General features: G+C 41.3%; 1 protein-coding gene across 1 annotated transcript; it reads right to left on the bottom strand.

Annotated features, from left to right (window-relative positions):
• Nucleotides 1-4,942: 4,942 nt before the first annotated feature.
• LOC306786391 (uncharacterized protein) lies at nt 4,943-7,785 on the bottom strand. The gene is made up of 5 exons (XM_079281151.1): nt 7,563-7,785; nt 5,775-5,871; nt 5,548-5,580; nt 5,391-5,444; nt 4,943-5,166 (listed from the first exon to the last, which is right to left on the bottom strand). The coding sequence occupies exons 1-5, from the start codon at nt 7,689-7,691 to the stop codon at nt 5,135-5,137; spliced, it is 345 nt and encodes a 114-aa protein (XP_079137277.1). The 5' UTR covers nt 7,692-7,785; the 3' UTR covers nt 4,943-5,134.
• Between the last annotated feature and the right edge of the window lie 5,812 nt (nt 7,786-13,597).

Below are 13,597 nucleotides of genomic sequence, written 5' to 3'. Positions count from 1 at the left end.
TGGAAAGTGAAAGTAATTGTGCGTTGTTAGTGCACCTCCTCCCAGACACTTGATTAGCGCAGAGCACCAGGCACACCTTCTAACCCAATCTGCGGCAGCTGGTATTGAACCGGTGCTGCTTTTCATTCTGTTGTCGAGGTGCTCGACACAACGCAGGTCTGCAGCACGTTGACTCATGCGAGGCATTTCGGCCGACACAGACCAGCTGGCTGTGGTTAAACAGGACAAGGCCTGGGCCAAAAAAATAAAAATGAATGAAGTTTGTAGGAATAAGAGCCCCGGCATTGATTTACCGCTCGGGTCACACATGGCTAGACAGAGAGATCCCAAACAGAGAGATGCCAAACAGAGTTCTTCGAGGATTGGAAAACAAAATTGGAACAGGATTAAAACAGGCAGGAAGTGAGGAAAAAAATAATTCTGGTGATCAATTTTTTAAGGCTGATCCAAATAGGTGAGAAAAAATTTAGTTTTGCCTTTTATAAGTTTCTTTGTTTATATATATATATATATATATATATATATATATATATATATATATATATATATATATATATATATATGTCTTTAAAAAAAATAGCGTAGACCTTTTTATCCACAGTCAGCTGTTCTCTTTTACGGATTCTCTTTGTTTCAGAAATGTTGCCAGACAGGCCAGAGTGTTTAGACATTTTTCTGACTCTTAATAGTGACTGTTTGAACTCAGAGCTAATCAATAACTCAGCATCTCTCTCATGCTACAAACACACACATCGTGTCCAGTATTTAACCCATCGCACCAGTCGGGAAGCTATAGCTGCCATTGGCCGTGTTCGGACCTTGTTATGTCACCAGGAGGGGACCGACCTGTCTTCCCTTCTCTTTTAACCTGTTATCTTAGTGACGGCAGTGTTGTCTCACGATGTCTCCAGTCAGACAGTGAACAGTAAAGGCACATGGGGGATCACAGCCGTCCTCTGTGTGGGAGCTAAACACGTCGCCGTCCTTTGTGTCCTTCGTGGTGGTTGCGTTAAAGTTCTCAATTATATTTTATACTTTTTCTACCTCTAAGGTTTACCACTGTATAAAAGCTACAACGGCCCATTTTAAGCTTGTTTGTTTGTTTGTTTCTGTGTTTACATGTGAAACTATATACAGTAGCTGTGTTCAGCCAGCAAGGTTTTTTCTTCTTTTTATTTCTTCTTTTTTTTTAACTAGATAAAAAAAAGTAAAGTATGCTATTTATATTCTTAAAAAATATGTTAACTACGTATCACGTAAAAGACAGTCTGGTAGAGGATTGCTACTCTATAGAGCCGTCTGCCTTGTGAATATGAATATTTATCTCAAAATTGTATCTAGGTTTGAAATGTGTCTAGAAACTCTTAAAAAGGTAAAGGGGGAAGATCCATTTGCATTTTATTGAGAATCTTCATATTTCTTGATTTAGATCAACCTGTTAATGTTACAACCAGTTTGTAAGAATCTTTGACATTTTGGGAAATACACAGATTCACTTTCATGCCAAGAGTTAGGTGAAAGAATTGACACCACAATCTGTGTGCAGCCAGTTAGCTTAGCAGAAAGACTAAAAACAGGGGGATTGCTAAACTTATGCTAAGCTAACTGGCGATTGGCCCTAGTTAGCTTAGCATAATTAACCAATATAGAGTGGAATCAATCTTCTCATATTTTGCAACACATTTTTTAAATGTGGAACTACCGGTATTCCTTTAAACATTGTGCATGAGCCTAGACAGCAGTAGGCTGTGAAATCGGAGGTGTGTGGCCAACAATGTCCGATTGAATTATCTTTTCTTTTCTTTTTTGTCTCTTTTGTGTCACAATGTTTCACATGTGGAGGAATCTTCCCTTTAACAGCCTAGAGTTACATTTGCCGTTCTTCTTTCACGGCATAAGAAATGTTGCCTTTAAATTCTGTGAGGTTGGAAATGTATTTCTGTGTGTCTTGTTTTCTTCTTCTTTTTTATTGTGATGTTTTACTTTCTACCGTCTGTGGATTTATTCATCGATGATTATTTTCTCTAATTCTGTGGTTGCTTTCCAGTCTTCATTCGGGCCCTCGCATGGGGGGGTTCTGGTTTCACGTCACCGACTGGAAGACTTATAAATCCATGCAAACAGGCCACACGTGCTTCAAAGGACGACATTTATCCACTTTAGCACCTCTTCTCAACTAAAGCTCTCTGAGATGGGCTACTGGATTTAGTCTCGACTGTAGGGAGTGGGTTGTCCCGCCAAATCTTAAGTGCATTTACAGAAAAGTGCACTTTCACAGGAAAATAAATCCATCCTAAAACACACATCTTGATGAACTGGGCCAATTTTGTTCTTGACTGTACTTTTTGCTTTTGTGAAGTTGCGGTATTACCTGCGTAGGTATGACTGGGCTGCCGTTTTGTACCGATATTCGACATACAATCCATCGTAAGTGGAGAGAATATTTTCTATTCTTACAGTAGCAGAAAAGGGACCTGAATGTGTTTTTTTGTTTTTATTGGAAAAGGCTCAATAAACCCTGAATTAGATCACTACAAGATCACAAATCGATCATATGTATTCGTGTGAAACTTCCCTTTAAGCTGAGGCTTCTTTTGGTCTGTCTTTTCATCCTGATGTTTGACCGTTTTCCTTTCTCTGAGCCAGTGGCAGCGATAGAAGTGCGGCTTCAGAGCACCTTGCTGGTGACATCGGGTCACAGTTACGTTACAGGAAACCAGAGGCATTCCATCACCTTCCGTAGGCCACCAGCACCGCGGCACTTGAACGCACCCCCGCTGCCTACTTTAAACTGCGCGCTGAATGCAGCGGCGCACAAAAGTAGCGTGGCATCGATATGTAGCTCGGTTGTGCTTCTGTACTCGCTTCTCCGCCTTCGCTCCTCTTCAATAAATGCAAATGGTGAAACAAAGGCGCAAGCTACTGGTGTGTGTGTGTGTGTGTGTGTGTGTGTGGGCTGTTTCCCCTGGCAACAGTATGCATTATTAACGCATGAAGATGTGTATTAATATTTACCCCAAATTACATTTTTTGATATTGTCTACATAACTGTAGGGGCAATACTTTATAACAGCTGTCATGGACACACGGGTCTTTATCACGACCAGGTGCGCATGAGCTGTAATGGGGCCATGACGCATCATCTCTGGAGGTGGCTGCTTCAGTTAAAGGCATTGTGGGTAGACATGATTGTAGACTTTTTTTTACAACAGGGGTGACTGAAGTCAGGGCTTATAAATTATAAATACACTTTATTAAAAGTTACTTTTAGATTCTTTATACAAACACTATGGGTTCAACATCTTACTGAGACCTTGTTGCCATGAAAAAAGGGGCTGGAGCATGCTGGTTTAAAGGATACTGAACAGATTTTAGGTTGACGTCTTTCTTTTACGATGATAATCTCAAAGGAAGGAGCAGCGTGAAGGATTCCGTGGCATCCAGCAATGAGGTTTTGACCGAGATTATGACCGAATGGATAACCCACCGCTCACCCCTCCCTTTCCAAGGGTGTTGGAGAACTACGGTGGCCGTCAGATGACGCAGAAAACGGGAAAGGCCCTCTCGCGAGCCAGTGTTTGGTTTGTCCGTTCTGGGCTACCGTAGCAAGATGGCGGTCGTCTCCGTAAAGAGGACCTGCTCCAAATGTAGATATGAAGGCCTCATTCTGAAGTAACAAAGATACTTGTAATTTCAGGGGATTATACACTAATGACAACAGAGTTGTGAATATTATATTACATTTCTGCTAATACATCCCCCTTATTCATACACACTGTTCCTTTAAGACCTGAAACATGTTCGAGGTATTCAAGGACGAGGAGATCGCTGGCAATAAACGTTCCATTCAGGCCTTTATTTCTATTTTAAAGATATGTCACCTACCTATTTTGAAAACCATCCTTGCAACCACATGGTCATTTGACAGATAATTAAAAACTCTGGGTATATGGAAAATAGTGAATACATATTTTTTGGTTTATGCGCTAACACATGCATTAGCGCTCATTCTTTAAAGGGGTGCTTCGCCAATTTTACACACAAAGGTCAGTTTGCTCATCATGGGGAGAACTGCTCAACAGTGTGTAATGTCTTCTGGCTCCGGAGCTTTGTCGAGCCTGAGAGTAATAACTCAGATGATGTCATAGTGATGTCATCAGGGTTACCTCAGCCCTTGCTTGGAGGTGACAATTGTTTTGACAGAAAACCTGCGTTGCAAACTGGACATGGAGTTTGCCGTGGGTGTTTAGGAAGCAAAGAGCTGCTGTTGAGTTGCATTATGGGAATTCCAGTGTTTTTTGAGTTTTACTCAAACAAGTGACTAAAAGTCAGAATATCTCAATGCTGCTTCAGTTATGACTGTTCTTTTTTTTTTTAACCCGTCTGTTGTCAGTCCCCAAATCATTTGGAAGTCCAACTCTGGACCAATCACTGGAGGGATATGATGCAAGCATAAATTTACCAATATTTAATACCGCAAGTAGAAGTCGAGAAATAGCTCAGCAGAAAACCTTTTCTCTTCAAATACAACATTACAAATGTGTAAATATGTATTCATTCAGAGCGAAAGCAAGTGCAGACAACTATGTGAACAAAATAATGTTTTATTCAATAACCTGTAAATAAATACTATATTACTATGAAATTATTATAGCATGATTCTTTCACTCAATAATGAAAAAATACTTCAAATCAGCAGTAAAGTCAAGTATTTGTCATGCTGGTTCATCTCGATGATAGTGAATATTCCACTCAGTGACTTTCCTCTTCATCCGCATTATTCTTTACAGTGCAACACAGAATAAAGACACACTTAGCTAATGTTATCAGCTTTAATGGATTTGGCGTGAAAGAAGCAAACTCCCTTAAAAGACATGAGGCTTACATGTACATAGATGGAAATATGACTGAATATTATTAACAATAAAGATTATTGTGACAGGCAATGATTTCAGTGATTTGCAGCAGATTAAATTCATTTCAGTTATCTGGTGTTAGAACTTCTGTCCTGGTCAGACTGTGTGACACTCTACGTCCTGTTGATCAACAACATTGGACTGAATTATACACTGACAACGTAGTTGAATCTCAGCTTTGATTGTGGTGATTTTTTTGTTTGTTTCATTTTTCATCTTTAGTAAGAGTCAGAATTCCATTCTTCCACATCTGGAAAATAAAGAGAGAGAGAGCAAAATATCAGACTTAGGAGTAGACATCAACGAGGTATTCCCTCAAGGAATGCTTGAGCAATGAAGAATAATCAGATCGGACACTTTCAAGCACAAAAGGAAAAATATCACAAAACGGGATAACTTTCCCGCCCAAATAGTAATATAATTCTTTTTAAATAATTGCATTTAAAAAATATATCATTAAGGAGTTTGTATTACCTTTCCCTGGACTCCGTCTGCCCATTAGTCCAACAAACATCTCTCCTTTATTTCCTAAGAGAAACAGAGAGACAGAATGGGGGGGGGGGGGGGGGGGGGTTTAGATGTCCATGAGGGTCAAAAGAAATCAAATTAAAACTGGTGTGATTACACTCACTTTTCTTGCCCAGTCTCACAGGTTGAGATGCGCCTGAAATGAAGGAGGGATCAAATGTTTATTTGTCCTATCTAAACAGTTCAATGGAGAAAACTACAAGTTTCAGTACAAACTTTAAAAAACACGTATATGGCAAGCACAATATGGCTACTTCAAAAATACAATAACTATTTCCTAAATATTCCAACAAAGTAAAATTACGTGTTTGCTTATTTTTGTTTGTTTACCCGAGCTTCTTCCCATCAGTCCGTGGAACTGCTGTGCTTTGGACCGCTTAATGAGGTCTGCCAGCCGGATGGTGATTCCTCTCTCGAGCGGGTAGCCCTGCGCGCGCACACAACAAGTACAACAAGAAGGAGCCCATTGATGTGTGAAGTGATTTTGGTCATGCTACACTTATCAACAGTAAAGATATTGATTATTATTTTCAATAGATATTCACTAAAATTGATCAAAATCATATTTTTCTAAATAACACTTGTAGTACAACAAAGAGGAGCCTATTGATGTGTGAAGTGATTTTGGTTACATTACATTGCATGACAGTGAAGCTATTGAATGTTGTTGTAGGTATTTTCCGCATTGCACTTTGTAGACATATGGCTTTCACCTACGAGCGGTGTCGGTGTGAGCTATGTGCTGAGGACCAGAAACACGCGTCAACTTAAGGTTTACATTCTGCTAAAGATCTGGACGCTACAGATCTCATTGACCCTTTTTCCTGAATGAGCATCAATCAACTGACCAACAGGCCGGAGTAACCATCCATAACGCCGTGCAGTACTCTGGAAAAAGTGTATAAATCCCCAAATTGGGATATGATTGAATATTGAAATTTTAATTATGTTTTTTTATACAGCGAGATACCACAGAGTCAATGTCTGGAAACACACACACACACACACACACACACACACACACACACACACACACACACACACACACACACACACACACACACACACACGTCGTGATCGCAACGTTTGCTACTGTAAAGTTATGAAGTCCAAGAAATTCCTCCTGTAAATCATCCAGGCTCGCTGCCTGACTGGGTTGGGAGCTGGTGCTGTCCATGGTGCTGGAACCGAGGTTGTAGTAGATTTAAAAGTATTTAAACTAATGATAAGCAGAGCACTGTTGGGAGGACACACACACACACACACTTATCAAATTCCTACCTCTGTTCCTGTTTCCCCCACAATTACAGTTTCAGTTTAATTGCGCACTGAAACGTCTCTAAACATGCTTTCAAAATCCAGATGAGAGAAGAGAGGATGTGATATCCCCCCCACCACACACACACACACACACACACACACACACAAAAAACATATCGATTCACTCATCGGAGTCGCCGTTAGTGGTCTGATCCGAACACTTTCTGTGCCCTGTACCGCCGCACGCGCTGCGCAGATCCGTCCCTCCGATAAGTGGAGCTCTCACCTGCAGCCGGAGAGCACGACTGTCTGCAGCCAAAGAAAGCTCAGGCGCTGGAAAAACTACTGTGACGTCTCTGCGAGATGATGCTAGAATTGAACATCAATCAATACATTTCTTTTAAAAGGATATTTGAATTGAATGGATTTGATGCAGTTGACCGGGTGTCGTTCTCCGTGGTGCTGAAAGGCGAGTGCCAGCTATATGTAACAAACGTTTTTAAATGCAGGCTCATTTGTCCTTTTGGAGATTTAACTTAAATATAACATCACTCTTCATCTTAATATTGGCTTAATATAATAGTGGGCTAAACTGATAAATCATATGTTAAATGTTAGAATAATTAGTGAACAATGAGACCCAATATTACCTTCCACAGGTGTCATTAAAGTCTCAGTTAGAATATTTTGGGATTATTATACCATAGGCACTTTTTTATCATTACGCACGGAAATATTCTTCTCCGCAGTTCGTTTTCTCGATACATGCATGCAAATATACCCCGTGATAGATCCACTATGAAAATCTAATAAAAATCCATGAATCCATCTCACGTCTCCGTGTCGTTTCCCTTTTACCTGCCAGTTCTCCACCGTCCACATCTCCCCGTCTTCTTCGTCGTTGGAGAGCGGGGTCCCCATCAGCGCGCCGAAAACCTGCACGCACACGACGACCGACAACACAACGGCAAACTTCAGAGCCTCCATCGTCACCTGAGGGCTAACAGAACTAAAGTGGACGCAGGCTCGGACGCACACAGGAGCACAAATAGCTCCACACCCAAAAGGAAGAAGAAGAAAAAAGAGAAGTAGTGTGTTTTGTTCTGCACTTGGCGCGTTGGTCCCGAGTGAAGGTCTCCGTTTGCTCTTATAAAGTCCCTGCTCGCCCCTCCCCACTTCCACCAACCTCAGATTAAAGTGAATAGTATATCCTGCAGGCCACGCATTTTTTTCATTGTGTGACTCAGGCGTGATGAGACAGTGAATAAACTCCCCCTTATCGAAAGCTGTGTAGCTTTGTTGATTTTTCTTTTGCGGCACATGATTGAGGAGCTCATTAAGCACAATGTGGTATGAATGAACAGAGGGAAAGCTGGTGCTCCAGTGTGTGTGTGTGTTTAAGTTATCAGGTCAATGAACAACAAAGAAGAAGATGGGAAAAAATGGCTTCAAGCAAAGACAGGTTGAAGACCGCAATATGCCAAACCAAATGACAAGTAATTCACAGTTATATTGTCAATTTCAGGCCTGCCTCCCAACCTGAACAACACGTCATGTTGTGTGCCATCTTTATGGCTTGTGTCACCTCTCACAGGTGCGATTTGATTGTTCCAGCTGTGATGTATTCATGCTTTGTTTGTGCGACTCTGCAGGTGCGTGGTCCAGTATAGCGTGATGAATTTTATAATATGAATAATCAGTGCAGCGACAGCTTTAGACAAGAACGGAACAGAAACTACATTCGGCATTTTGGGCATTTCCGTGATTCCTGTGCAATTATAGTCAACGGTAGATTGTTGACGGGGGGGGGGGGGGGGGGGGTGGTGTTGGCATCACTGTTAGCCCTGTAACTTTGTTTTATTTGTGCATTCTGGTGTCCCATGAGTCATCGGACATCGAAGTATGTCAACCAGTGTTTCCCGACCTGTGGGTTGTGGGCCCCCCCACTGTGTCCCAAGGTAAGTCTGAGGGGTCGCAAGGTGATTAAAGAGGTAAGGGGACAATCTGTTACATAAAGTGTATTTCTTTGTGTATTTCTTTCTGACTTTTCTTTATCCTTGAAAAAAGGTGTAATATGTAATCAAATTGTTGGTTGCTGTTTGTAAACACAGTGTTCACCTGGTCTACTATATGTACTCCAGTCCTCAATCAAAAGAACGACATAACAGATAAAGGCTGCAGAAAGGCGCACTTGAATGGTCAAAAAGTCAATGTGGTCTCACAGAAATATGTAAATTGACCATTACGCATTACGTTTTGCCACCACATAAACATTTTGATTTTAGGTTTATGCCACAAAACCAGTGTTAGGTTTAGGAAAAAAATCATGGTTGGGCTTCAAATATGTAAGTAAACTAAGTTAAACACATAAACACGTCACAAACATCACGAACATAACTTCACAATAGCAAATGGCTACAACAATAACTGTTAGCATTTAGCTCAAATCACCTATCGGAATCACTAGCACGGTTGTGGTCTCGGTGGTTAAAATGTCAATATCAATAGCAACGTCATGTTTGAGAAATCGATGCCTCAGTCACAGTCAGTGGCGGACCGTGCATTTTATACCTGGGCCTTCGCTGCTGGTCCTGCAGCTGAAACACCACCTTACAACCACATTGTGGCGCCACAGCTCATTTTTAAGGCTGTAACTATGTACATCTTCGTATTAAACCGTTCGGTAGGAGTCGTTTGAATAACGCTCGAGCATTTAGAGCAGTGATTCCTAACCATAGGGCCGCGGCCCATGATTGGGCCGCGAGCGCCACCTAGAGGGCCGCGAAAAACTTTCAGTTTTGCACCTGTGGGCCGCGAGGGCAGCGGGACCGCATAGGTTATCAATTGAAGACACCAGAGATATCACTGTTATCCATGAGACGCTCAGTTACAATATAGCTTCCCACCACCTGGTGGCGGTAATGCGTCAGTCAGTTGTTTAACAAGCTGCAATAAGCAGAAGAAGACACTCAGCTAGCCGCTAGCCTGTAGCGAAAGTTATGGATAAGTTATTAAAAAGAAAAAATGAAGACGACAGTGGTGCCATACCCCCCAAAAGTCTAAATGTGTGTGCAAGTACAACCCTGACTTTCTTAAGTACGGCTTTGTGAACGGAGGCAACGAGGCAGAGCCGAGGGCTCAGTGTGTGGAATGTGGGCTAATGCTATCAAACGAAGCACTGAAGCCTTCAAAAATAAAGCGACACCAAGCGATGAAACATCCAACGCTCGTGGGAAAGTCTGTTGGGCTTCTTGTTGTGTATGCAGGTTTACATACACATGATAATAAATGTCTTTGTGATCATCACATTGTATCATCTCATTTATTTAACAAGGGTTTTGCCTGTTCAACACCGGCATCCTCGATCCCCTCCCCTTCCGTTCCTACGGCTTGTTTGCGCAAATACGTCACAAAACATGTCCGTGTTTGGTATCCCAGCATGCCCAAAATCCTCATCTTTGCAAAGAAATCATCGATTTTCTTTCATTTCTTATGGTTTCTCCACAAAACGAGCCCACACACACACTGTCCAAAGTCGCCATAACCGCTGCAAATCGTATCTTGCAGCATTTCGACGGAAAAAGACACATTACAGACCCGACAACGTGCTAGCGGATGTTACCATGGAGCTACTGCCGTCAGAAAACGCTAGTACTTATAGTACAAACCTTATCCTCCCCTTCCATAAGCCGTCAACTAACGTTTGCGTAACTGAGCTATTCTCATTCTCGTTCGTGCGCTCGGTCGCAGCCATCAAGCACAGCAAGTCCGCTACTCACACACCTTGTCTTCGACCTTATATACATAGTTTTTGCAATTTGCAAAGACTAATAATAAAAGGAAAACAATATAATATCAAAATATAAAGGGAGAAACACCTTTAGTGTGTCAGAATATCATGTGGTTACCATGTGTCCATTTGGGTCTCCAAATGTCCTTTTAGAGCTCCGCCTGGATCTCTTCATGGAAGAAACACTGTAGAATGGTCATACTTTGTCCAATCTTCTTCAAATTTGAGGCAGTTGTTCACTGATAGTGTAGTTACAGCCCTACACTGTCCTTTACCTGTACAGATACAGCCACCGGCAGTTATTTATACTGAAAGATACTTTTTTATTTTATGCGGACAAAAATCTTAAATTTTTACTGACTCCAAAGGCCCACTGCTCTGTTTCTGTATGACCTACAGGTTGTCTGACACTTTTGATGCTCATGGCTCTCTTCCTGCTGACATCTTTAACCTGTCCTAACTTCAAGTCCAGCCATGTTCCGACAGTTACATTCACTCATGCAGCTGCAACTTTTACGTTTCGTGATAGCCACATGCTCGCCCACTGACCAATCACAGCACACTGCACCTAGCGGGAAAGCTACAGATGAACACTGAGCTGCACATAATGCTGACATCATTATAGGCCGCTAGTAGCCGCTGACACGTCAAAGAATACGCCCAACATGTCAAACTAAAGATCTGATTGGTTGAACACTATGACAATCAACAATATCGTCCCCATGTACTTTAATCTGCACTGGCGGCAGAGCCGAGTCTGCAGGCCTCTGGCTGTTCTTACATAGAGACACAGAGGTGAGATCTGAGAGCAACTGAGAGCAACTGAGGAAGACAGTAGCTGTGCAATGAGAAAATAAGAAAATGGGAAAAATATTTTATAAATTATAATACATGTAGTGATTTTTTATTTTTATTTTTAAATATAAATATCTTTGTGATTATGTCACACACACACACACACACACACACACACACACACACACACACACACACACACACACACACACACACACACACACCCTAACTTCATAAAGCACTGGCTCAAAACAAATTGTTTGGAAATAGTGCCATAAAGTGTTAAGAAAGCGATGTGGTGCATGTGATTCAAGTGTACACGTTTGCCAAAGAACCTGTGATATGTTCGTCATTGTGAAAGCACATCATCTCTAATTATATCCTTATGAGAAGTGACACTCGGTCAAATGGGAGCGTACATCATCAAGATGTTTTTGTCATCCTTACCTGCCGAATCTGCTTCAGGGTCATGGACGTGACTGACTTTCAATCAGTCACCTTTAACTGCGGCATCAACGATGGTTGACCACTGATTAGTCATTTATTTCTCCACTTATTTAATCCAATGGCAGTGGTTACAGTTAAGATTAGAACAAATTACAAGCTGCAATCAGTCTCCTTTGACAATCAGGAACTATTGCGAATCAAAGAGGGAATCATTCAATTCAGTTCAATTCCATTTTTATTTGAATAGCCTAATATCACAAATTTGCCTCGGAGGGTTTTACCGTCTCTACATCGATATCATCTGTCCTTTGTCCCTTGCATCCGAAAAAGGAAAACAATAAAAACAGTAATAGTAAGCAGTAACATTAATAGAAATGAGACTATTGAAAATAATAGTAAGACGAGAATGCACAGAGACTCCAGGGATGAAGGCAAGTATAACATGCATTGGTGGGACATGAATGCATTCAGATGGAGCGGGAGAGGAGGAGAGGCAGGAGATCAGTGCGTCCAAGGAAGTCCCCCGGCAGTCTGGGCCGATAGCAGCATAACTATGAGCGATACCGAAGAGGAAAGTCTAGAGTCAATGTTAGGCAACAGATTGGGTCCATGTTTACTTCCTGTCAGCTTTTGTCATTGACTGTACACTGCAACAAGAAATATATAACAGAAGGAAAGCTCATTACATAACACATTGGTGGAAAGTGTGTAAACGTTCAACTCAGCCGACATTGAGATGAACGGCATCCGTGTCTCCTCTTTTATAACCTGTCATTTTCACAGGTTATTACCCCGGCAGCCAGAATCATGTGTCATTTTTTGCATTGTTAGCTCGCTAACGTTTGACCTATGTGGGTTGATGTATATTTCCTCAGATAGCTTGTATATTTTCAATTATTTGGATGTGGCATCGCCTCAACCAGGCTGAGAACTGGAGCTTTTCCCGACCAGTCAAGAGACGGAGATCATGTCCATAATGTCTCCTAATATTGTCAGGAAGTGGTACTTATCTCTCAATTTTAAATACTTCTATGAATCTGGAACTGTATCTCTTACTGGACCGGTAAGTGATAAACTAATTTAACATTAAAGTGAGGGATGTCATTTCCAAAAACTAAGTTTGACTAACTAACGTCAGCCAGAAATATTTCTGTTGAGACGTCCTACAAGAAGTAGCTATTGTACGAGTTACAATGTTGCTTAGTGATGAGTGATATTGGATTTTTCACTGCAATAAACGGCAGCCCGTTGGAATATTTGTGGACACCGTAGCGTCCCTCTAACACAGACAGACATGGAGTGTTGGCGGGAAAATATCAGTCAACATCATGAACAGTGTTTTTCTATTTTTAATGGTGTGAAAATTCTTCAGTCAAAGGTGAAATAACACAGATATGATGGCTTATACCTGAATTCTTATGCCCACTTCATAAACTTCAATACAACTGGCAACAAAGCAAAATTGGGATGCTGTTCCGATGATGTAAGGCCCCTTCCTTCCACTGCAACAGGAAATGTACTGGGACACATTGTGAATGTTTATGTTTACAACTGTGAAATGGTCCGTCCTTAAGTCCAACTTGTGCCTCGTCCTGAATACCGGGGACCGCCTGCCTTGGCATGACGCTGGACCGCTGCAGGGTTCACAGAAGAAAATCACCAAGTCATTACCTCAGTTATGTTTAACCATTCTACCATGATGACTGAGTGACTCACATAATTGATGAAATCAATGTTTATATAAAAAATGTAAAGAGTAGGCTATATAACATGATTTGAGGATCTTCAATTACACTAACAATAATATAAAAAATATGAAAGTGTTTTTCTGGACAAGTATTAGAGAATAATTCTCTGACTG

This window comes from Melanostigma gelatinosum (assembly GCF_949748355.1).
Source record: "Melanostigma gelatinosum genome assembly, chromosome: 13".
Lineage (NCBI taxonomy): Eukaryota > Metazoa > Chordata > Actinopteri > Perciformes > Zoarcidae > Melanostigma > Melanostigma gelatinosum.
Note: the sequence above shows the minus strand (reverse complement) of the source record. Positions and strands in the feature narration are given on the sequence as shown.